We start from the raw sequence: 24,452 nt of genomic DNA, 5'->3' as shown, positions 1-24,452 counted from the left end.
GGTGCCCGGCCAAGGGCTGGCTCCTGTGCCATTGTGTTCCCTCCCCGCCACCCTCATCTCACCTTCTGCTCCCACACTTGCAGGAGACAGATTTGGGGTGTGTGTGTGTTGTTTTCTTCCCAGTTTGGCCCATTCCAAGAGAATGGTGGGTCATTTGCCCCTCCCCCCCCCCCCCCCAAAGTGATGGAGCCCAGGGGCCACTCTGCCGCGGCAAGGCTTTGGGGACAGCACTGGGTGGCCGTCCCTTACAAGCGAGGGTGACAGGAGCTGGTGACCCTGTGCCTCTGCCTGCCACCATGCTGCCAGTGTGGTGCTGGTGGCAATGGGGACACCCCCAGGGTGGAGGGAACATGCCACCTTCTCTATGGGGGTGTGTGGCATCACCTGGAGTTGGGGACCTGTTCCCTAGGGACACCCACCTTAGGGGACAGAGGGGGGACACCGCAGTGCCATGATGCTTGACTTTCCTCCTCCATAAAATCCTGCTCCAGCCAAAAAGGGGCCGCAGGAGCTTGGGGCAGCCCAAGGAGATCCACTACCCCGTGCCAGCGGGATGCCGTGATGGGGACGGTGACCCCGCATGGGCAGTGCCACCCCACGGACTCCATGCCAGGAGGTGTCCCGTGCCACCACATCCCTGACACGAGTCTTTCCCAGTGCTGCAGCGCTGCCACCGTGCCCTGTCCCCATCTCTGTCCCCGTCCCCATCCCCAGGGCCCCCTGGGAGAGGACGAGCGGTGGCGGCAGCATCTGTGCTGGCCATGCAGCTGCCTGCCCTGCCCCGCGCCCGTGCCGCCGTATAAATAGAGGCAGCGAGCGGCAGGGAGCTCCTGGCAGCCACCATGAAGGGCCTCAACCTGCTCTGCTGCTGCGTGGCCTCGCTCCTGCTCCTCAGCACTGCAGGTACGGCCACCCCATGGGGCTACGGGGGCCCCATGGGGCTCTGGGTCGCTATGGGTGCCCATGGGGCTGTGAGTGCCTGCGGGGCTGTGGGTACCCGTGGGTCTGCGGATGCCTGTGGGGCTGCAGGATCCCCACGGGGCTGTGGGTCCCCAATGGGCTGTGGGTCCCCATGGGGTTGCAGGGTCTCCATGGGGCTGTGGGTCCCCATGGGGCTCTGGGTGCCCAGAGGGGCTGTGAGTCCTCAAGGGGGCTGAAGGTCCCTGTGGGGCTGTGGGTGCTTGTGGGGTAGTACGTGTCTATGGGGCTGGAGGTGCCTGTGGGGCCATGGGTGCCTACGGGCTGGGGGTGCCTGTGGGGCCATGGGTGCCTAAGAGCTTCGGGTGCCTGTGGGGCTGCAGGTACCATCAGGCTGTGGGTGCTTACTGGGGCTGTGGGTGCCCTGCAGGGTTGCAGGTACCCATGGAGCTGTGGGTGCCCATGGGGCTGCAGGTGCCGGTGAGCTCTGGGGTGGCCGGTGAGCCCAGGCTGCACCCCAATGCTGGGTGGGTGCCAGGAGCCGGACAGGGTGGCAGGTCCCAGCTCCCCAGCAGCTCTGCCAGGGCTGCAGAGTCACCCCAAAATGTGCAGGGAAACATGGTGGGGGGCCATGGGCTAGAGCTGGGGTCCTGCCAGGGGTTGTGCTGTCACCAACGTCCCGGGGGGTTCAGTGCCACCCATGGGTGCCAAGGTGGCTGGGTTTCAGGCTGTGAGGACTTGTCGGGGGCTGCCGGGGCACTGGAGCACCCCGTAGTCGGAGCAGGATGGAGTGGGCTCTTTGCCTTGGGGGTCTTTCACCCCCCCAAGGACCTGCCAGGCAGGATAGCACTTTGGGTGACCCCCCCGGACCCACTTCTCTGGGCCATCTGGTCCCCATTTAGCACCCTCATCCCCAGCCGGGCGTCGTTGGGGGGCCGCGCAGTGGGGTGGCATCGCTGGTACCCTTGCTTGCCCTTGAGTTAATTTGGGCCGGCTCTCTGCCTGGCCGGGCTCCGGCGGCCACGCTGCCGGGAGGGGGGCGGCTAAGTATGGAAACAGCCGTGTAAGGGGACACTCTGCTCCCTGCAGCCACCCCCCCATGGCCACCGGCCCCCTCCCCCTTGCCCTGCGCCACCGCGGCCCAGCGCACGGGCACCCGCAGCTGCCGCCTTCCAGCACACCCAGCACCCCCGACCCTGCGGAGTTTTGGCCTTTTAAGGGCATCTTGGACCATTCTTACGGATAAACGGGTTTTGGGGCCAGCGACGCACCCCACCGGTGATGGGGTGACCTCCGCCGGTCAGCAGGCCTGGTCTGGGGACAGGAGGGGTGGAAAGGTCCTCTACAGCCATGGCTGGTAGCTGGTGCCACCTCAAGCTGGGCTGGTGGGACATCACAATGGTGGGTGACCACCAGCAGAGCTCTTGGTTGTGCTGAGGCCGGCACGGTGGTGCCATGGGGCCAGGCATGGTGTTGGGCACCCACCAGCACCCTGTTCAGCCCACCACCGGGATCCCCCATCCCAGAGGAGTCTCAGGGGCATTGAGGGGTGGCTGGAGCCCCCCCAGGTCCTCACCATCAGCATCAGCTTATTGGAAGGTCCCATATTTCACCCCGGTTCTGTAGGCTTGGGGAAAAGATACAAGCTGTGGGACATCTGCCTGTGGTTCTACTCCATGGGGACTGGTGGGGTTTGCACCATGAGTTTTGCTTTTCCTTTGGCGCCAAGCTGGGCTCTCGGACCTGGGCTCTTTTAGGGTGCAGGAGGTGGCTCAGAGGGTGTGTGTTTTCCTATTTTTTGGGCCTTGCCTTCCCATTTAACTCCTCTTTGATGAGGAGAAGGCAGGAGGAGCCCTGTGGGGAACTAGGGGCTTCACTGATGCATCGTGGACAAGTGCAGTAGGGTTTTGGGTGGCTCCTTCAGCGCGTGGGGGCATGGCCAGGTCAACCATCCCAACCTCCATCTCAGCATGAAGGGGGAGTGTTTCTGGGATAAAGCTGTTCTTTTTTGTGGATATCGGCTGAGCATGGAAGTGGAAGGTCACCACCCCACATGGCAGAGGGGCTGCAGAGGCAGTTTGCCAGACCCCAGCTGGGTTTCTGGCCATGATGTCCCTCCAGGGAGGGAGGACGGGGACATATGGGGCTGTGCAATGCTGGATTCCCCCTCCAGCTGTGATGGTCCCAGCTGGGGGAAACATCTGGGTCCCTGAGGGTCCCCAAGGGTCCCCATGGCTGGCTGTGAGGGTGCAGAGTCCCCTGGCTCCCCAGCCGAGGCACTGTCCCCTCTGCCATGCCCCACAGCACCGGGGACACGCTGCCAGGGCCATAGGGCACAGGTTTGGTGACATCTGGGTCCACTGGGACCCTGTCACTGCTCCCAAAGCCCGGGTGGTGGGAAGGGCTCTGTGCCTGTGCTTATGCAGCCCTGGCCAAAATGGCCCATCACCCACATGGCTGGGGCTGGGAAAGCTCCCTAAAGTGGCCAGGAGCCCCAGCCAGGGCCACCGCAGGGCTGGGCGATGGCTCAGGATGAGGGCACTCACCCACTGTCCCATCCCTTCTCCTGACTGGGGAGAGGTCTCCTTCTCCCTGCAATCGCACCTCAGGTAGACCTTGGCCATCCCTTCCAGGCTGGGTAGCCGTGGTGAGTCCCCGTGGCCACTGGCGAACCTGGGGAGCCCTTGCCAGGGGTTTGATCCATCGCCACCTTCGAGGTGGGCGAGGAGTCAAGGAAAGCCCTGTCATGCTGACATCCTCCTGCAGCAAGCACAGAGGGCATTATGCGGCTGGCACACACTGCCCCTGGGACTCCTCATCCTGCCTCAGCCTGAGATGTGACACCTCAGGGTGGGCTCCATCACCGTGTCCTCATGGCATTTTGGGGTGTTCCCCGCCACCCAGGTCATGTCACCTTGGGGTGGGCTCTATCACCTGGAATGTGTATCCTTGGGGTGGGCTCTACCTCCCAGGACAGAACACCTTGGAATGAGCTCCACCACCTGGGTTGTGTCACCTCAGATGGGCTCAGGACAGAGGACCCATGGGAACTCCCCACCCTGACCATGCCAGGCAATTGTCCCCCAGGGTAACGAGCTTTCTCAGAGGTGGGGGACCGCTGTGTCCCGGTGACTCACCTCCACCCCCCACTCGGCATTGGCACAACCATGGGCACCACTGCCGCTGGGTGCAGGGGTGGTCACTGTGAGGCAAGAAGCTTGGGGTGCCACAGGCACCCACAGGTTTTTGGTGCCACTTACAGCCTTGTCACAGTCCTGGTAGCCTGTCACACTCCTGGTACCTTGCTGAGGAGATGCTGGCCCCTGTGGGTGCCCCATCTCTCCCAAAGTGTTGGCCAAGGCAGATATCGGGCAGGTTGGCCGTGTGGTGACACCCTCTCCCATCAGCCATCCTTGGCCCGGTGTGTAGGTGACAGCCAGCTGGGCAGGACAGCCAGGACACCTCTCTTGGGCACAGCCCCAGTGGCAGAGGCCACCATCAGCTCCCTGCAGGATGGCATGGGGCTAGGAGGGCTGGAGCAGTGCTCGGTGGACCGCACCCTTGCCGGGTCCCCACTGTGTCCCCATGTCCCCACCGGCTGATCCTCCAGTCCCACGCAGGCGCCAGCTCCCTGCGATGGGAGCGCGGGCTCACCGGGGTGCCGAAACCCCAGCCCGGCCGGCAGGTCCGAGGGTGACTGAATCCCTCATAAAACCGCCCGTTCCCTGGGCGCCGCAGGAATAGCAGCGGGTGCTGGTGCCTTGGCAGGGCTCCGCGGGGTTATTTTCAGCCCGTGGGGACATTTCCCTTGTAAGTGATAGCCCGAGGAAGCCGGTGAGCTCGTGTGCCGGCGGGGGCTGGCGGAGGGGCCGGGGAGTCTCCAGCCGGGCACCCCGAGCCAGGCTGGGGCCTTGGCAGCGGCAGCGTGGCCCCGGTGCCAGTTGGGCGCGTGGCTCCAACCCTGGCCACCTCCCTGCTCGTGTGGGCCACACCGTGGAAAAGGGCTCGGAGCCACGCGGCCCCATCCCTGGGTAATGGGGTACAGATGAGACTCCCCCCCCCCCGGGGCTGGCTGCCACCACTTCACATGGCCAAGCAGCGCCTCTGCCTGGACATTCCCATGGATTTGAGGATCTTGTGGGACAATGGATCATCAGGCATTGAAATCCAGATTGATACGCCCAAGGGCTTTCTCTGTGACCAGAAATCCTTGGGATGATCAAAGAAGAGGGATGGGGAATCTTCCTTGGGGAAGGCTCACACCGAGTGCATGAAGAATGTCCCTTGAGGCCACCAGTGGGGCCATGGGGTGGGTTGGTGAAACCTCCCATCACTGGAGGCCTGGGGACAGGACCAACCTGACCCCACAGGAGTCCCTCTTCTGGAGCAAGGGGCTCCTCCAGCCCCAGCCATGGCACAGTGCTTCCCTCAGGTCCTTCAGCATCCCCCTGAGGCTGCAGACCCCATGAGGGACACCATGGGGAGATGTTCCTCGGTGTACAGTGTGACATCTGCCAGTGCCAAAATACATGCCATTTTTCCACAGTCTGCTCACTTGCGGACCCAGATCTCCCCCAGCCAGGGAGTCACAGATGCTTTATTTTCCACCGCCCTGATCTTGGTGTCTTCTGCGAGTCAGGAGTTTGGGTTTCCTTCCAGATCTTTAGGGTGGGCACCCCGTGGGGAGACAGTTGAAAAAACACCCCGCAGAAGCGATTCCCCATTTTCATCTCTATATTTAGAAAGCTCCGAGCCTGGTTTTAATCCCTTTGGTGCGCCCTGGTGAGGTTTCTTTACTCTTTCTTAATCAAAATACCATGCAGTTCTAGCCGGCTATTTATAGAAATGAAATCAATTTATTTTTTTTTTCAACTTAACTTAAAAAAAAAAAAATCTCTTCCACAAATGAGGTCGTCAGTCTGACAAAGCTGTTTCCTCTCTCACCACTGGGCTGTGCATTGAAAAAACTGGAAAATATTTGCTTTTTGCTGGTGTCCCAGGATCATGAAGCCTCAAGGACAGATGTTCTGGGCTTTGGAGATGCAGCAGGGTCTGAAGCGCCAAGCCCATCCTTGGCCACCATTGTGCCTCTGTCCTCTGGGCTTCTTGAGCCACTTGGGGGACACTTTCCTCTCCCAGTTGGTGAAGGTGTTGGTCTGGCCGGCTCCAAACTGGTGCTGGAGCTGGGCTCCCGCCTGCCCTGGTGCCTGGGCACTGGCTTGGCCATTGAGCTGCTGAAGGGTCATAAAACACTGGGCACTTCCTCTGTGGGGCTTGGTGCGGTGCCAAGCTCTGCCGGGATGGCACAGAGTGGGAAACTGAGGCATGGGAAGAGTGGGGAGGAGATGCTGTCCTCTTCTACACTCCGGCCCAGCACCCAGGGATGGGTTGCAAGGCTGGGGTGCCCAGGCTTGAGCCCCGGTGAGGGGCATGGCCCCTGTTTTGGGCTGGCCTGGCCGAGCCTCCCTCCTGGGAAGGCTTTCTGGCTCCAGAAAGGTCAGGCTCACAGGGCTAATCCGCCTTGACTGACTTTTTCCAGCAGCCAGGCTGCCAGCTGGCAGCAGCAGGGAGCATCCTAATCCCCGGGCGCTGAACCCCCTCCCCGGCAGACCCCCAATGCCCGGGGCAAGCAGGGGCCAACCCTTGCCGAGGGCAAGGCCAAGTGTCTCAGCGCTATGGCTCCTTTGGGTCCAGCCACTCTCCCTGAGGTTTTAAAGGGCTTCATCAGAACAAAGCACAGCCTTCGGGCTTCGTTCAACCTTGCCTTTCCCCAAAAAGGAAGGGGCAGAGGGGTTTGGGGTGCAATGACCTCCCCAAAACCCCACTGGGAGGACAAGGGGAGATGGGGACTTGCAGCAAATGGTGGATAACTCCCCTGTGAGCTGCGGGGGTCAGGATCTGGGCAGGGCAAGGGGGCGTGCGAAAAGCCACCCCCACGGCGCTGGGCATCGCAGGCCCCACGCTCGGGGCTCCTATTTCTGCTGGAGGGGGAGATCATCCCTCCCAGGGCCACCTGTGCCCATCTGTCCCTTCTAGCCGGCTCCGGTGCTCCTCGGGGGCTGTCCCTCCCAGAGGACCCATTTTGGCACCCGGGTGCTGCCGTCCCATGCGTCCCCGTGGCAGGGATGGAGGGGGACACCGTGGCAGGGTGACGTTCAGCCCCCAGGAGCCATCCCCATCCTTTCCGCACAGGCTTTTCCTGGGTGCCACTGTGAACTCTCGGTCACCATTGGGGAAAGCGTCCCCAAGCAGCTGACAGCCCCCCCAGCTCTGCAGACGGGTATGAGATTTGGGGCAGCTGGAGACCCTCGGGGAGGTCAGGTCCCCAAGGGGAACGGGGCGAGGGCTCCTCTGCGATGCCACCCGGCCACTTGGCACAATGCAAGGGCGCGAACAAGGAGCCCCGGTGTCACTTTACAAAGCGTGGCTGTCCCCAGCTCCCTCCCGGAGCCCACGGGGGACCCGCAGGATGGGCCCCAGGTGCGGACGTCACCCTTGGCTGGCAGCGGGGCGAGGGGGGCTGGTGCTTTGCCGCCCGCACCCCACTGAGCTGCTCCTCCCGGTTCCCTCCTGGTACAGTTGCCGAGCCATATTTTTAGCCTCCGGCGGACGCGTGGAGGGTGTTAAGCCCGTAACCTTCGTCCCATTTCGCTGCTCATCAGCCGGCCATCTGCAGATCAGCACAATTCACCCCGGGATGGATTTGGAGACCATGTAGGGGAAACTGGAGGGAGAAGGAGGTGGAGAGGGGAGAGGGACTTTGTATAAGACCTTGAAGGTCACAGGAAATAAAGCCTGTGACCAGCACACTGGCAGGAACATCCCAGTCGGAGCCCCCGGGGAATATTTCCCTTCTCCCACAGGGGATGGCTCATGGTGGGCGCTGGGGCTGCTGTTGTGCCCAGCCACGGTGGGTGACGGTGCCTCTGTCCCCATGCATCCATCATAGGGGACACAGAGACCACAGACAAAGCCCTTGGGATGCGCAGGGTCTCCTCTGCCTGGTCCTGTTCCCCCCCACACTCACCTTGACCATCCCCAAACACCCACCTGAGGAGGCATCCTCCCCTCCCAGCCCTCCACCGGCTCTTTGGGGGCCAAGCTGAGAATATCCCTGTCCCCATCGGCTGAGGGGACCCTCAGGAGACCCAGGTCGGTCTCCAGGCCACCAGGCAGTGGCATGCTGGCTCCCGGCCACCTGGGGCTTTGCAGGTCAGACGTAGCACATTCCCCTTCAAGCGGCTCCTGACAGGCTGGGCACCCTGAGGGGTCCCGGGGGAAGGTGACCTGAAGGAGAGGGGTGCTCTGGGTGGGAAGGAGATGGGTGGGAGCTGCTCAGGACCCGTCTCCCTCCGGCTGGGAGCCGAATTGGGAGCCCGGTGGCACCTGCGAGCCACGTGCCAGCAAAGGACAGGGGAGGTCGGGGAGGGCAGAGGGAGGGTGACCCGCGCATCCGGTTTCGGCAGGGCGATGGCGGCAACTCCGGCATGCCAGGCTGCACACAAGAGCGACTGGAAGCCCTGGCAGGCCCAGGCACAGCCCATTCCTCTCGGCCACTGGCATGGCTCGTCCCGCTGGCTCCTGGTTAGCACCACCACCGGCCCCGGCATGGAGAGAGATGCAACCACTGGCCATGGCAAAATGGCTTGAGTGGTCTGGGGCTGGCACCATGCCGACCTTGGCTCAGCTCCTCCCATGCTGGGCTACCACAGTCCCCCATGGCCAAGCCCAGCGAGCCCCAGCGCCGTAGCTTTGCCGAGGCTGGACACACGGCACAGGAGCCGGAGGAGAGGGCTGGTTGCCAGCCTGGCCATGCCCGGTGCTGCCCGCTCTCCTCCCCGCAGCCTGGGTGGAGGTGGCATTTTTTTTTTTCCTGGTTGGCATCTGCTTGCCAGCTGGAGTACAAAGGAATTATTTTCCTCTGAAACGCTTCCCTGGTATGCAGGCATTAGACGTTTCGGGGGATTATTTAGGCTAGCAGCAACTGTTTGTAACGGAGACAGTATAGCTGGTGATCTTTTATTTTTGGCACCCGTTGACTAATGTTAAATTGCAGTTGGAGGGCTATGGAAAATACGGATGGCTTCTCCCGGGCCGCAGAACAAACTCATTGTGTCCCCGCCAGCCGCACAGAGCACCAAATGCTTTCCTAGTGAAGGGATGCTCACAATAAATAGCTCCCCAGCCCCGCTGCCGGGGTCAGGCCCTGCCTGGGGAAAGGCACGGCACGGCGCCGGGCAGCCCCTCGCCCCTTCTTCCTCCTCCCCATCACCCCTTCCTGCTCCTCCTCCCCCTCGCCCAGCCACCCGCCATGGCCGGTGCGATGCCCCCCTGAGGCAGGGCTGGGGAAGGACCCTTTTAACCTGCCAAGTGCCCGTGGTCCCTCGAGCTATGCTTTTTTGTTATTATTTCCCCACACACATACATTTTTTAGGGCTGGTTTGCCGCCTTCCTGCAGCGCTTGGTGGCGGGGGGCAGCCATGGCCGCTGCAGCCGTAGGGCCCCCTGCTAGCATCAGCTTTGCCCCCCCAAAAAAACACCTCTTTGCACCCAGCTTCTTGCGACAGGGACAGAAAACGGAGTTGGAACTAGAGAAGTTTTAGGAAAGAGTTTAAATCTCTTGATAAGAGCCACAAATCCTCCCTCAGGGTGCTGAGGGGGGGTGGCCAGCGGGTGCCCCGGTAGCCATGTGCCGGCGCGGGTAAGACTGACTGAGCTGTTCTCATCGTTTAGAGCCGCATGCCCCCGGCACGGACCATGTCGGTGGCGCTGCTGAAAGTCCCCTGCCAGCCGCAGAGCCCAGGCTGGAGGAGAAGGCAGCCGATGGCAGCCCTGAGGAGGATCAAGATGGCAGCCCTGCCAACACCTCCTTGCCCGGCGCTGCTGAGGAGGGACGTGGAGAGGGGGAGGAAGAGCCGGCGGGTGGCCTGAGCGGGGAGACGGGGCCAGGGGACGGCCAGATGAAGGAGACCATCATGAAGAAGGGCCAGGAGGAGCCCGTCAAGGCACAGGGCCCAGGGGAGGACACCATGTTTGGCACCCCTGAGGCAGCACATCATGAAGGGAATGGTGGGCCTGGCCCACAAGATGGGTCCCGTGCCCAGGAGGATGAGAAGGCCAGTGCCGAGAAAGGAGCTTCTGAGGAGGAAGGGCAGCCTGGGGAAGAGAAAGTGGAGGAGCCAAAAGCTCCCAAAGTGGGAGAGGAAGGGGACGAGCAGAGCTCAGAGGAAGATGATGAGCAGGGGGAGTCTGAGGAAGATGAACATGGCGAGTCTGAGGAAGATGGAGGCAAGGGAGAGTCCGAGGAGGGGGGAGAGTCGAAGGAGGAGGAAGAGTCTGAGGAAGATGGTGCTGAGTCAGTGGGGCCAGAGAATGGAGCTGAAGGGATCGACAAGGAAACGGCTGGCACTCCCAGTAAAAATGGCCATGACAAACCAGCAGCTGCCAGCAAGGGAGAAGCCAGAGATGACCCTGCCAGCTGCCATCACCCACCCTGTGGGGATGCAGCAGAAGACCCACGAACAGCAGTGGAAGATCCACCAGCAGCAGAAGACCCACCGGCAGCAGAAGACCCACCGGCAGTGGTGGAAGACCCACCAACAGCTGAAGACCCACCAGCAGAAGATCAGCTGGCAGCAGAAGACCCACCAGCAGTGGTGGAAGACCCACCAGCAGCAGAAGACCCACCAGCAGTGGTGAAAAACCCCCCAGCAGCAGAAGACCCCCCTGCAGACAAGACATCTCTGGCAGAAACGGAGAGCCCACCTGGCCAAAGCGCCCACCCAACTGCCACCGAGCTCCAGCATGGCCATTTAGGTTGGAGTCTTGTCTTGTTGGTGTGCTGTCATGGCCAGAGTGACCTACCATCAACCGCCGGCGGAGCTGAGCTTGGCACATTAAACCTTGCCTAGTGCATGGCCCTCTCCTAACGCTTGTGCTTCCCACGCCTGCCCCTAACCGCTGCTGGGCCAGCCGCGGGCAACCAGAGCGTAGGCAGGAGCCCCCCGACGCTGGTGCTCCTCGTGGTGATACCAAAGCTGGCCGACATTTCCCTGGCTGCTCTTTAAAGCCCATGATTTCTCCTCTGGGCTGCGGACATGGATAAGATTTGTAACACCCAGGCCCCTTTCGGCACCCGCAGACCTCTTAAAGGCTCTTTATCCTCCACCCTCAGAGTCCTCCGGACCCCCAGCTTTCTTGGTGCAAGGGCAGGATGCTGCTCCAGGCTGGTGGGTCTTTTGTCCACCAGCCCTTGCCTTGTAGGGAAAGTGTGAAGAGCTAATTCATACCCGTGAGCTGCCGAAGCAGTGGCTCTGGCCACGTACGTTCAGTCAGTGAAAGGCTAGCTAAGGAAAAGGGAACCCCCCCCCTCCACCATGATTTCCTAGAAACGCTTGTGGACTTTGGCCCATGGGTTGGGCAGCAACCTTCAGACCCAGCTGAGTCTTTTTCCGCTTTCATCTGTAATGTCCCGGCTCAAAAAGTTCCCATTTGTGCCAGGAGGGAAACCCAGTTTGGTCACTGTGGCTTTACTTGGCAAGTCAAAAGGTCTTCCTCAGCCCAGCACTTGGTAGACACTCACCACAGTCCCAGGGCTTGGTGGTGCCCTGCTTGGCCCAGATGTCCCCAGCCCAGCCAGCCAGCACACGTCTGTCCCCAGACCTGTCCCCAAAACACACTAAAGCCCGACCCAGCACCCGATATGAAAAAAGCTCTTGGGGGTACAGGGGGACCTTGGTGTGCCAGCACCTCCAGGGTGGTCCTCTGTCTTGGGGAAACCAGGGTACCCCAGGTGCTGGCAGCTGCCTCATGCTCCCCAGGCCTAGCACAGAGCTGTGGGGTCCCCAGGGCCACCCCCTGGGTCCCCAGGGCCCCACACAGAGGGCTTCAGACTGATATGGTGGGCAGAGGTGGGAGGGAACCGGCAAAGGCAATGCAGCCAGGACGGGTCAGGCTGGCTGGTTTCTCAAGAGCCACCCCCAGCCTTGCACCCGCCCATGTCCCTGGCTCAACGCGTGAGTCTGGGGGGAGCAGGCAGGCAGAGCAGAGGGGGTCCACAGCCGAGGCTTTGCCCTGCAGGAGCCGCAGCCGCCGGGGGAGCGCCGGGACGGGCAGGGCCCATCGGGCAGCAGATGCCACGCGTTCTCTCACAGCACCCCCGGCCCTGGTCCCTCTGCCAGGCACGTCCTGCGCATTCCCCACCAGCGGCCAACCCTCACTCCTCCCCCCACCGGGGGAGACACAGCATGTCTCCCTCGTCAGCTCCCCCTGGGAGCCAAGCAGTTACCCCTGACACTTCCCCCGGCAGCCACAGCCCTGGCAGGCTCCGCCAAGCCTCCAGGAGCCTTTGCAGAAGAGAAAGCCTGCGGCGTGCCAAAGGCGAGAGTGGCTGCCCAGGCGCATGGCAGGTCCGCGGGCTTGGGGGGTGTGTGCTCCCCCATGCCCTCCCCCCAGCAGTCGCTTGTGTGAGCTCCTGCGTGGAGTCCCCAGCTCCAGCGGTAACAGGTCTCCCTTGCCTTCTCCTCTAGAAGAGGTTGAAGATGCCAGCGAGCCGACCAAGCGTGACCGGTCCCACTTGGAGAGCACCCTGAAGCTGAACGAGGACAAACCCACCGATGATGTCTCAGGTGAGGGTGGCACCAAGCATGTCCTGCTCCTTCAGTCCAGGCTATCCCCGTGTGACAGGTACCTCACCGTTCTGCTGCACCAAGACCACGGATGGGATTTTCCTTCCCTGGAGCATTTTAGGTTTAACCGTACTTCTTGTAGGTCCAGCAGCGCCGTATCTTCAATAACAGCCCTTTTACTGCTCTTAGGTTAACGTATTTTAAGTATTTTAAAGACAGCTCCAAGGGTGTGCAAGAATTAGGAGGGTAGAGAGGCTAGAAGATGCAGATGGTGAATCAGCCCAAGCCAGCCACATCCCTGCCCAGAGAAACCCGAGGCAATTTGTAATAAAGGGTTGGGATTTTTATTCCAATTATTTTTTGGGTTTTGCTATTACAAATCTCACTTCTGCTGGCCACATAGGCAGTCCAGACTGGAAAGAGAGTGATAAAAGCTGCTGTGGAAAAAGCTCCTTCTTTCCTCTAGCGGGGTCCCTGGCACCATGGTGGAGGGCTTTGGGGATCATGGGTGTTGAGTGCTAAACAGCATTAACGAGAGACATTCCTTCCATCAGCTGCTGGCACGTGCAAGACTGGCAGCAGATGGGGACAGTGCCCAGCAGGAAACATTAGCAGGGAGGGGCCTCAAAATGCGTGACTGGGTTGAGTTTGGCCAAGATTTCAACTGTAAGTTAAGTCCCTTAATGACGGCTAAGTGAGGGTTGAGTCACCCTCAAGATCTGCAGGGAATGCCCAGCAGCTTACCTAGGAGGAACTCAACCAGGGTGGTGGGGTTTGCCTTTCACCCGTTCTGCATGCTTTCACCCTTGCAGGGGTACTGCAGCGGCTGAGGAAGATCTACCACTCCTCCATCAAGCCTCTGGAGCACTCCTACAGATACAACGAGCTGAGGCAGCATGAGATCACAGGTAATGCCATGGGCACCAGGGTCTCCAGCACCATCAGGTCATTGGGATGCAGATAATAGCACAGAGAGCAGCTCACGGAAAGGCTCGGATAGTTTGTCTTCCTTTGCAGCTTCCCAAGAAGGCCATGAACATGCTGGGTTCAGAGGACATGCCCTAGTGAACCCAGCGGCAGGCATTCCTGCATCTGCCTTAGCCCATCTGCTGTCAGGACCATCTGTGTAGGCTGAGCATTGAACCCTGCCTGCTTCGGGTCCTCCACCTGCTCAACATCAATGCCCTGTCCCCCTGCCAAGCAGAGATCACGGCCCAATGAAGCTGGCTTGGCAAGGAAGCTTAGGACCTCTCAAGGCTGGGGATGAGCTTCCTGGGGGTGGCTGGAGCTGGCATCCTTCCTGCTCACTATGGGACACGGCCATGTGGGCAGGGTATCCCTCAAGCTCGACAGCCTTCACTCATGCTGGGAGTTAGAGTTTCCACCCCTTGGCAGACACATTGGATCAGGTGAGCAGGTCCCCGTGGCCATGGGCATTGGCTTGGGCTGAGCCCCAGCAGTTCACGTGTCCCTCCAGAAGAGGAAAGTGCAGCCCTGGCCCCAAGATGCTCACAAGCTACAGGAAGCTCTGGTGACCCATATGACACAAGCAGACCTATTTTCCAAGTACAGATGGCTCCAGCCCAAGTCTGAGGTCCCTGTTCACTGGGGCAACTCTCCTGTGAGCCCCTCCTCAAGCCCTGTCCTGAGCTGGACCTCCACATAGACCTTCCTTTTTGCAGCTGGGCTCTGCTCCACCAGCACACTGGTCCCACGTTCATTTGGGCAAACCCCTGAGACACATTCCCTTAGAGCAGAACCCCTGTCTTACAGGCACCCCCACTGCAGCCCAAACGCAACCCCTAAATCAGGCTCAGGTACTCTGTAAGCAGATCTTCACATCTCCAGATGTTCATCTCCAGCCCATCTCCAGCTTGGACCCAGTGGGACCCATGGGGCAGGGACAGGGCTGTAAAGTCCTCATCGCCAGCCCAGGTCCTGTCCCCTTCAAGACACAGAGCACCCTGGACATCACCCACAACCTGCCCACAGGGGTTTAGGGCGGGGGGCATTTATAGGTCTCATACAACAAGAGCCTCCTGCAGCCAGCTCTTTGCCTGCCTCACTCTGTGAGCTGGCGACCATGATTTGCCATGTGGGAGGGTAATTGGGAAGGTCACAGCGACACGCCATGCTGCAGCCAGCATGGGAGGGCTGTCCTGCAGACCCTGATCCCACAGCTGCTGTCACCCACCCAGTGCGCTGGCCTGTCCCCTCCCTCACGCAGCCACGTGCCTGGGGAAGGAGCAGCACGAGGTGTAGAGTCAGCACACTGAAGAGTCAGTCCTCTTCAGCATGAGGACAGCCCAGCCATGCCCTGTCTCAGCTGTCTCCATCCTGGAGCTCACAGGTTCAGCAGCTCCCCAGCCTCCTCTCCAAGCTGCTTTGGTCTGCATTGGTGGCAGCAAAAGCACCAGCATTTACTGTCAGCTCCTCCTGGGATGCTGTTTAGGAGAACGTTTGGGATTATGGGGGTAGCTGGTGGGCTCCCAGGCTCTAACCCTCCCTTTGCTGCTCACTGCCAGAGAATGCAGCCCCCAGCCTCAGTTTCTGGTGCACAGGACATGCCACCCTGCCCTTCAGTCATCCCATGCCCAACCAGCCGCCTCCCTGCTCCGTTTCACGAAGGAGCAAGTGTTTCTCAGGCCCCTGTTGGCTTCTTCCCTCCCAGCTCCTGAGGAAACAACCACCAACTTCTGTGTTTTCCCAACACAAGGTCCCTCTTAAACTCAGCTCCTGAGCAGGACTCACCCCAGACTGCAAGTCCTGGTGTTCCTCACAGCCTCATCTCACAACACTCCGTGGGCTGTTCCACTTCACCATGAGGGAACAACCATCCCTCAGGCTGACAGCCTCCAAGGTCCCAGCATGAGTGCCCAGCACACCCTGTTGTGTCTCTCCCAGGGCTGCAGGTGCAATCCCAGAGCTGGTAGCCCACAGTCACAGCCTCCTGGCCCAAAGGGAAGGGTACATGGCTGCTGTACTGCCTGCAGCCCTTGACTCAGCCGTGAGGGGTCCTGGCCATGCTCCCCTCAGAAATATTTCTCCAGCCACCAAACTCCTTAAAGAATCCCTGACACCCCCCTCACCATACCCTGACACACAAAACCCAACAGTTTGCTTTTAATACCCACAGATCCAGCTTTCCCCAACCCCTCATTAGCACTGTAATTAGAGAAACCTGCAAATTAGTTAGAGGGTTGGCCCAAGGAGCCCTCTTGACCTTGCAAGGCAGGTGAGGACACGGTGGGGCTGAGGGAGCCTTCTCAGCTGCTTCCTCTGCGTGGTGCCCCTGTCCTGAGCGGCTTCGTTGCCCCAGTGGTGTCCCTGCAAGATGGGATGTCTCCCCCTGTGCCCACCCCCGCGGTGGGGGGAGGCAGGAGGGTGCAGAGCTGCCGACTGAGCTGGCCGAGAGGAGCGGGACAGCTGGGAGAGCGGCAGGGCAGGCCTGTCATGGAATATGTGTGACCTTTGGAGGTGTAAGCCAATATAGAGGGGCGCCGTGGCGAGCTCCTTTGCCCCTCCATTACAGGGCAGCCCTCCATTTTGTCTCCCTTCCCACTGGCTCCGCTTGTGGGCACCAGCCGGTGTAATCCAAGGAGATCCTCCACTCCTCGCAGCTCCTAGAAAAAACCCGTGTGGACGAGTGTCCTCTGTCCCCGGGGGAGCTGCGGCTGCCACCATCGCAGACTCTGAATGGTTAGGGAACACCCCTGAAGTCTCACCCCGCACCCTCTGCTGACAGCGTGTCTAAGCCTGGCAGGTGCCACCTCCTCGTCCCTGCCTGCCACCCTCCCGCGTCCCCGCTCTGCCATCCCACCTAGGCACGGGAACCCTTCGGCTGGGTCCTCCCGTGTGCTTGGCCACCCCGTGGGGACTGTCCCTAGCTCGGGGCTGAGGGACTCTCCCAGTCTGGTGATGGGAAGCTTGCTGTGAAGTCCTGCCAGTTTGTAGTGCATGCTGGTGACGCTAATTAGTGCTGATTAGCATGCCTGTATAGGGAATGACCTCCCAGTTGCCATCACCAGCCACCCTAGGGCTGGGTATGGGTATCCATACCGCCGGGATGGTCAGGACACATGTCAGGGTTGGTTCCTGTCCTAACCATGGCTTGTCGGGCTCCCTTTGCTCGGTGAACGTTGCTGGGGAAGGCGATAACTCCGCTGAGTGGGGCAGGAGGGTTGGGGGGCTGTCTCAGAGGGGGCAGCTCCCCCTGGGGCTGCTCCCCTGGGCCACATCCCCACTGCGCAGGGGTTTAGTGCTTGTCCCAGTAGCTGCGGGTCTCCTTGCTCACAGCCTGTAACTCCTTCTCTCCTGCTGGGAAGATGGCCGTCGCTGGCTTTTCCTGCCCACGAGAAGGCCAGGGCCAGTCTTCAGCTCCCTCCTGGGCCTGGGCCAGACCTGGGCAGCAGCCGCCTCCCTCCTTCGACTCACGGTACCTTTTCTCTCTCCCCGTGTCCCCCGCTAACAGCTTATCCCGGACGCACCCTGGGCTCCTCCGCCACAGGTTGGTATCGCTGCCTGCTGCCTGCATGCTGCCGGCGCTGCCAAAGCTCTTCGGTGGCCCCAAGCTTTCCTATTCACCCGCCCCAACGGGGCCACGCTTCCCAGACCCCGGTTATCGGTGTCCTCAGCCCTACCAGAGCTCGGCACGTGTGTGGCTGCGCTTGTCTGTCCCAGCCCGGATGCTGCATCCCCACCTCGCCCAGGCTTTGACACTTTGTCCTCTTGGGATAAGACTCAAGAGGTTGCGTTTTCCTCTAGTTCAAAGGTGGCCCTGGGGGTCGATCTCCCACCCACGGCACGAACTGGAGGAGCCCAGCAGAGAGCCCACCCCGCAGGGGAGCTCTTCCCACCCAGAAACTTTCCCGAACGTCCACCCTTGATCCCTCCCGGCTGCAATTTAAGCCGCTGAGCCCGCAGCAGCTGTCCCAGTGACACGGGCTGGCCCCTGCACGGCGGGCTCAGCCCCCTCCACAGCCAGAGCTGGCTCCTCTCCCTGCCCATCCTGCTCGTGGTCTGCTGCCAGGTCCTCCCCCCGGGAGAAGCAGGAGGTGGGAGACGGGCCAAGAAACACCAGCCAACACCCAGCCCTTCCCCTGGGTCCGGTGCTGGGCCATGGGGACGATGTCCCCGCCGTGATATGAGGCAGGAAACTCCCATCTTCTGGCCCTCCTGTCCCACCCCATGGCCCCAGGTGCTGGATCCTGCCGAAAACGGGCTCCTCTGGAGCCCTGCCAGCGCCTGGAGGGCCCCTGGCTGCCTGTCGTGCCAGCGTGCCAGCAGCGGAGAGGGCTGCAGATATATATAGCGTATTTCGATAGCTGTCTTATCTGCATCTCTGGCTGCAGGCGCACACACGCGGTGCTGCGTGTGTGGGCGAGAGCAGGACGTGGAGGCAGGCGCAGGCAGTCTGCAGCCACGGGTGCCTTCTCCCTCCATCCGCGGGCACACGTGCCACGCGGATACTCGTGGCTACTTGCGAGCGAGCTGGCCAGCCCCCCCCGCGGAGGGCTGCTGGGCAGGGTATCCATGCTGTAGGTGTTTGGGGTACGGGGATGGGGTGGCAGCATGGGCGATGCTGGGAGAGTCTCCCCAGGTGTTTTAGGCTTCCCTGGGTGGTTTGAGGACAGAGCAAGACCTTCGTGCCCATGGCTCAGTCTGAAAAAGGAAAGAAAGGACGTTTTGCCATGTCCTCCCCATCCTTGGGACAGAGGGGGGGGTGAGCCGACACCAGGCACTTCTGCTGGGCTTGAAGACAGGGAGGGAGAAGACCCCAGCCCAGGGTTAATCCCGGCCCCGGAGCAGCAGCGCTCCCACCCAAGGGCAGCCCGGCATTGCAAGCAACATAGAAAAACTGCCCAGAAAGCCACTGCTGTAGGGAAAAAAAAAGCTTTTTGGGCATTCAAATTGCTCCTACCCCCAGAGCTGAACAGCCCAAGACAAAGGCAGGCTCTGCAGAGGGAGATATGACCTTCCTGGCCATGTTTGCCAGGTGTTTTGCCAGATCCCCTCCATGCTCCTAACTGGACAGTTTAGAGAAGTGGTGATTTAAGCTGCTGTGTTTTAAGCAAGACCACAGATGAAGGGGTGCAAGGTTTGAGGACCCCCCTACTCGCAGGCAGGGCCTGATCACGCTTCTGCAGATGCCACCAGGACGTGCCTGGATTGAGCGGGGGTGAGGTTGAACTGGGATGAGCTCGAAACCGGGATGAACTTGAGCTGGGATGTGAAGCAGGCTGGGCTGGGAGCGAGCAGCCACAGGGTGGCTGGAGAGAGCCACCGTGATGGAGCTGCCGCCATCCCTGCCCTGCGGCTGGCAAGGACCGGCTCTTTTCCCCGGCCAGACCATCAAGGTGACCCAAATCAGTGTCAAACAGAGATAGCGTGGGGACATAGCAGCGGCAGATGCCAGGCCATCACCCTCCCAGGTGGGAGATGCTCTCTGGTCCCCCAGCCCCACGCCTTGGGCAGTAGCAAGGAGGACCCACGCATGGCCTCACATCCTCGGAGCTGCTGGTACCTGGAGAGCTGCAAGGATCCAGTGCCTGGCGCTGCCTGCAAAGCCCGTGGGGTGCCAGCACCCCGTTCCCAAAGCAAGGGGCAGAGGTGGGCTTGAGGAGCTGTTGGTGACGTGGGGTTGTGGGGACGTGAAATGGAGCCGGGGTGCATGGGCTGCCTGCATTCACACAGCCACACCTGGCCAGGGATGGCTTACGAAAGAGCACACGGGGACCCGCCTCAAACCTCTGGCACAACATCACAGGGGATAATAATAATAATAATAATCATCATCATCATCCTCCTCCGAAACCCAATTAAAGCCGGGAAGCGAAGAGAGCGGCGGTGATAGAGCGGCGCAGAGGAATGATTAATAACAAAAGTCCAAGGTTTCAACATTTGTTTTTGTTCCGTGTGAGAAGCCAACGTTGGATCCCTGCGGCTCGCAGGCAGGGAGCAGGCAGGGAGCGGGCAGGGCCAGCCTCCTGGCTCAGATGCAGCTGCCCTGCTTTGGGGGAGAGGGTTGAGACATCCCTCATGGCGTGGACATCTGGGCCCATGGAGAGATGTCCCCAGGCCATTCCTTTCCCCAGCGGTGACACGGTGGCCCTGCGACGGGCAGATGCAGGTGGGAGGAGGCTGGCACGCTCTGCCCAACTCCTGCATCCATGATCAGATGGGTTTGGTGTGGACACACCATGCAGTGCCCTCCAGTACCCTGGGGAGCAGGAGCTCAGCACCATATGGGCTTTGTGGCTCGACCCCCGGCTTGCTGGAAGGCTGATGGCTCCTGCGTGGGTGGCAGCCACTGCAGGGAAAATAGCTCTGCCTTCAGAGAGGAGCCGAAGGGAGGGGGCCAAGGGCAGCGCAGGTCCCCCCAGCTGCCGGGGATGGGGAAAGCAAACCCCTCCTGCTGGGCACATCCTTGCCTGGAGCAGACGCCCCGGGGTCTGTGCTGGATTGGTGCCATGGCAGGGTGGCCACAGCCTACTCTGCTCTCTGCCATCTGCCACCACGGCTCTCCTGGCACCATTTCCTGCCCGGGTTCATCTGGCTACATCAGTGCTGGTGCACAAACAGGGATGGGGAAGGTTCCCACGAACGGGAACTCACTCATCCAGTTTTCACTTCCATTTCTGGCCTGACCTGGGCTCGAGTCGACTAGCAGGCTCCTGGCTGTCCTGGGCATGGCTTGGGGGCTGGCACGGGCCAGGGGCTTCTCTGGCTATGCCGGCTGCCTGCCCAGTGGCCTAAGGGCTGGGAGGGTCGAGCAGTGTGGGCACAGGATGGCTGCAGGGATTGCTCCTGGGCCAGTGGCTGCCTGTGTCCATGGACCGCTGAGCTCCCAGACCAGTTGTGTAGCACCAAGACAGGTCCTTATGGGCCACCACCAGCCTCTTGGCAACATCCAGCACTTGAAGAGTGCAGGATGGGGACTGTTCATCCTCCTCCTGCCTTTCCCCAAGCCCAAAGCAGGGCCATTTGCCCAGCCTGCCCTCCTCACGCTGGGCTGGACCCTCACACCCAGCCCACGGGTGGGCAGGGACCCTCTGCTGGACCTGAAGGCTGGGATCCACCACCTCCTGCGAGGTGCAGGTGGAAATGCAAGGCAGGCAGCCGGCCCGAGGCTCGCACCGCGCTTGCCAAGCACCGCGCCGTAGCGCTGCTCCTACAGCCACGCCAGCTCCCTTTGCACGAGGCGTTCTCCTGGTTGCGGCATGTCCCCCACCTCCTTCGCATGTCCCGCGCTTTGCGGCGGCCGCCTTCAAACCACACTCGCCCCGCAGCCAGCCCCAAACTCGCTCTGGCTAAACCAGAACCGAACAAGAGACAAGGTTTAAAAGACCTCCGAGTCCTCCCATAATCTAAGAAAGGCCAAAACCTCAGAGAACATCAGACAAGTGAGGCGGGGGTCTCCTGCGGAGCATGGTGGTGTCCCGCTCCTGCAGACTCCGGGGCCCGTCGCTGGGCGATGCCTTGGCTCGCGAATGGCTGGCAGCCCCCAAACAGGGTGGCCGTTTCCCCGGCAGCGCTGCCACACTGCTCAGATGGGATGCTCGTTACAGCTGGGAGTTAATCGCGCGGCAGCGACGGCTATTGTTTCTTCACTTCCTCTTGTTATTTCCCCTCTCCGCAGATGGGGAGATCACTTCCAAGCCAATGGTGCTATTCCTGGGACCGTGGAGCGTCGGCAAATCCTCCATGATAAACTACCTCCTCGGGCTGGACGACACTCCCTACCAGCTCTACACAGGTACCACACTCGCCACTCCCTCCCTGCTCCACCAAGGGAGCTCTGATTTCTGCATCCGTGCGGTCAGCGATTCCTGGCCACAGCTCTTCATCCCCTCCCACCCCCATTATGGCAGGGAGGTTGGGATCTGGTCCGTGCCACCCGCCTGCGGTGCCACGTGGAGGGAGATGTGCCCCACCACAGCCCAGGGCCTGTCCACCCTCCCTGGGGAGCAGGGGGGCATCTCACCCTGCAGCATCCCCGTCCCGCAGCGCAGGGCTCATCACCTCTGACCCTGACCATGAGAACAGTGGTCACATCACAAGGGCAACTCACCCTTGTCTTCTCCCCTTCCCTCCTCACGTGGAGCCAATTAATTCACCCTCCCAGGAAAAAAGCCATTCCCCTTCTCTCCTCCCTGCTCCCATGGGTGTCATCTCCCAGCTGAGGGCGGATGTCCATGGCCAGCTCTGCCCTGGGTAATGGGGTCTCCCAGAAGGTGATTCTCCAGGGCTCCTTGTGCTGTCAGGCCACCTCCAGAACAACCAGCCCCCGCAGAAGACAGCCCAGCTAGTGTTTTCTCAAGAGGTTTGGCAGGAATTTAATAGCCCCGCTGCTTGCCTTCCCCTAGCATCTCTTGGCAAGCGAGTGATGCTCCTGAGCTCCCCGGCTAGTCCCAGGCCAGCCCTGTCATGGCCATTGCCCAGCATGGATCTCACAGCTCTGCTGCTCCTCTTGTTGCTGGGCAGGAGCAGAACCCACCACCTCTGAATTCACTGTCATCATGCACGGACCCAAGCTGAAGACCATTGAGGGCATCGTGATGGCTGCCGACAGCGCCCGCTCATTCTCACCCCTGGAGAAGTTTGGGCAGAACTTCTTGGAGAAGCTGATAGGGATCGAGGTGCCCCACAAACTGCTGGAGCGAGTCACCTTTGTGGACACGCCGGGCATCATTGAAAACCGCAAGCAGCAAGAACGAGGTAGGGGTTTAAAGGGTTTACCTAAGGGACTCCAGAAAAGATGTCGTAATGATGTGAGGAGACAAAAATGGCAGAAGTACAATGGGGCAGAGCCCTAAGGCTCCAAAAGGGGTCTTATGGTTGGACTAGATGACCTGAAAGGCCCCTTCCAGCCTAGGCAATTCTATGATTCTATGCACTGGAGTGGATGGTGACATTTGTCTGCCCATGGCTATGGCAGCAGCAGCTGGGACCTGGGGAACGTACCCAAGTGTCATCAGCTAGAGCCGCCAATTCTGCTGCTTGGAGGTGTGACAGTCAGGCATTTCGGCAAGGTGTTTCCTGGGGACTCCTCAGGCTGTCGATTGTCTGCTTCAGTGCAGCATTTAATACTCAGTTTGTCACCCTTGGACCCAGGCTTTGCCAACAGCTGGTGCTACAGCAGGGCCTAGAGAAGGACCATCTCCACGGCACCTGGGATGCCAGGAGAGATCAGCAAGGGCTTCTTGACCCGCTTGGTGCCCACTGAGGAATGGGATGATGTGGCCGATGTCTGCTCACAGGAGCAGCTGGAGTCTGTGGCCAGCAGCGGGGAGAAAGAAGGTGGGGAGGTGAGGCTGAGGGAGACAGGCAGTCACAGGCCCAGGCACACAGGGATGGGTTTTCATGCCAAGAAACTCTCAAGTGTTTTCAGCACATGAGAAACAGGTTCTGGGCTGCACGGGAAGTCTGCCGTGTCTCTCACACCCTGTCCAACCCAGACAGGGCGTGAGATGTGGCAGGCTCAAGGTTTATCTATCCTTTGACCTAGAGGGACTCATCCTGCCCTGGCCATTTCTGCTGGATTTCTCTCTTTCCTCTCCTCAAGGTTACCCGTTCAACGACGTGTGCCAGTGGTTCATCGACAGGGCTGATCTCATCTTTGTTGTCTTTGACCCTACGAAGCTGGACGTGGGCTTGGAGCTGGAGATGCTGTTTCGCCAGCTGAAGGGCCGCGAGTCCCAGATCCGAATCATCTTGAACAAAGCTGACAGCCTGGCGACCCAGGAGCTCATGCGAGTCTACGGCGCCTTATTCTGGAGCCTGGCTCCTCTCATCAACGTCACGGAGCCACCCAGGGTGTACGTTAGCTCCTTCTGGCCACACGAGTACCATCCAGATACCCACAAAGACCTGTTCCTCAAAGAAGAGATATCGCTCCTGGAAGATCTCAACCAGGTGATTGAGAACAGGATGGAGAATAAGATCGCCTTCATACGCCAGCACGCCATCCGGGTGCGCATCCACGCCCTTTTGGTCGATCGCTATCTACAGACCTACAAGGACAAAATGACCTTCTTTAGCGATGGAGAACTGGTGTTCAGGGACATTGTGGAAGATCCTGACAAGTTCTTTATCTTTAAGTCCATTCTGGCAAAGACCAATGTCAGCAAATTTGACCTCCCCAACCGTGAGGCTTACAAGGACTTCTTTGGCATCAACCCCATCACTAGTTTTAAGCTGCTGTCTCAGCAGTGTTCCTACATGGGAGGGTGTTTCCTAGAGAAGATCGAGAAGGCCATCACTCGCGAGCTTCCCGATCTCTTGGGCAGCATCGGCCTGGGGAAGAAGCCCAACGTTCTCTCCTGCGACATCACTGGCTGTGGCGAAACCCCAAAGAATCGCTACAAGAAGCCCTAAGGTGTTCTGTAGTATCACCAACCGTCCACGTGTTCCTACCGGTGAATGAGCTTATGTCTTATCTGTCCAAGAAGCCATGGTCTGTTAACCCTACGAGCGCCACACTGGCAAAAGGCTGCTGTACTATGAGGACTTTGAGTCATTGACATCAATGGCAGGGGAAGATGGGTGGGCATAAGAAAGAGAATAAAAACTGTGAATTCCTGACATTTTATCTTTGTTCTTTCAAGTAGAAGGCAATGTTTAAGCTGTAAGTATGAGCAATGCACGGTGAGCTAGAACTGTAGCTGCTTTTTCACTGGTGCCAAGAGTGTGTGAACAGGAATGTCAACCCCTGTGTCCCCGAAGCCGGCAGGGAGCGAGAACGAGGGCACGGTGTGAGAGCACAGGGGAGAGCGGTGACACACTAACCCGGGGCATCACCGGGAGCCCCAGAGGGCAAGGGAAAGAGACGCCAGGTCCCGGCTGTTGTTTTCAGGCACAAACATCCTATAAATCTCTGCAGATATTGACCTCGTTTTTCTTTCTGAG

The 24,452-nt window shown here is 60.3% G+C and overlaps 1 protein-coding gene across 4 annotated transcripts; it reads left to right on the top strand.

Moving 5' to 3' along the window:
- The first annotated feature begins 835 nt into the window (after positions 1-835).
- SRL (sarcalumenin) lies at positions 836-24,129 on the top strand. 4 transcript variants are annotated; one of them, XM_074158367.1, is made up of 8 exons: positions 836-903; positions 9,652-10,734; positions 12,447-12,545; positions 13,358-13,453; positions 17,017-17,052; positions 21,184-21,300; positions 22,029-22,262; positions 23,110-24,129. In XM_074158367.1, the coding sequence occupies exons 1-8, from the start codon at positions 843-845 to the stop codon at positions 23,919-23,921; spliced, it is 2,538 nt and encodes an 845-aa protein (XP_074014468.1). In that variant the 5' UTR covers positions 836-842; the 3' UTR covers positions 23,922-24,129. The 4 variants fall into 4 exon arrangements, with proteins under 4 accessions (XP_074014468.1, XP_074014471.1, XP_074014469.1 ...); XM_074158368.1 differs by having other exon boundaries at positions 837-903; positions 12,450-12,545; XM_074158369.1 differs by lacking the exon at positions 17,017-17,052 and having other exon boundaries at positions 837-903.
- Positions 24,130-24,452: the final 323 nt, after the last annotated feature.

This window comes from Numenius arquata, chromosome 14 (genome assembly GCF_964106895.1).
Source record: "Numenius arquata chromosome 14, bNumArq3.hap1.1, whole genome shotgun sequence".
Lineage (NCBI taxonomy): Eukaryota > Metazoa > Chordata > Aves > Charadriiformes > Scolopacidae > Numenius > Numenius arquata.
Note: the sequence above shows the minus strand (reverse complement) of the source record. Positions and strands in the feature narration are given on the sequence as shown.

Coding starts and splice junctions, on each gene's coding strand:
- SRL (XM_074158367.1), top strand. CDS start 843: ATGAAGGGCCTCAACCTGCTCTGCTGCTGCGTGGCCTCGCTCCTGCTC. Junction 10,735..12,446: donor GCTCCAGCATGGCCATTTAG/GTTGGAGTCTTG, acceptor CTTCTCCTCTAG/AAGAGGTTGAAGATGCCAGC. Junction 17,053..21,183: donor CCTGGGCTCCTCCGCCACAG/GTTGGTATCGCT, acceptor CCCTCTCCGCAG/ATGGGGAGATCACTTCCAAG.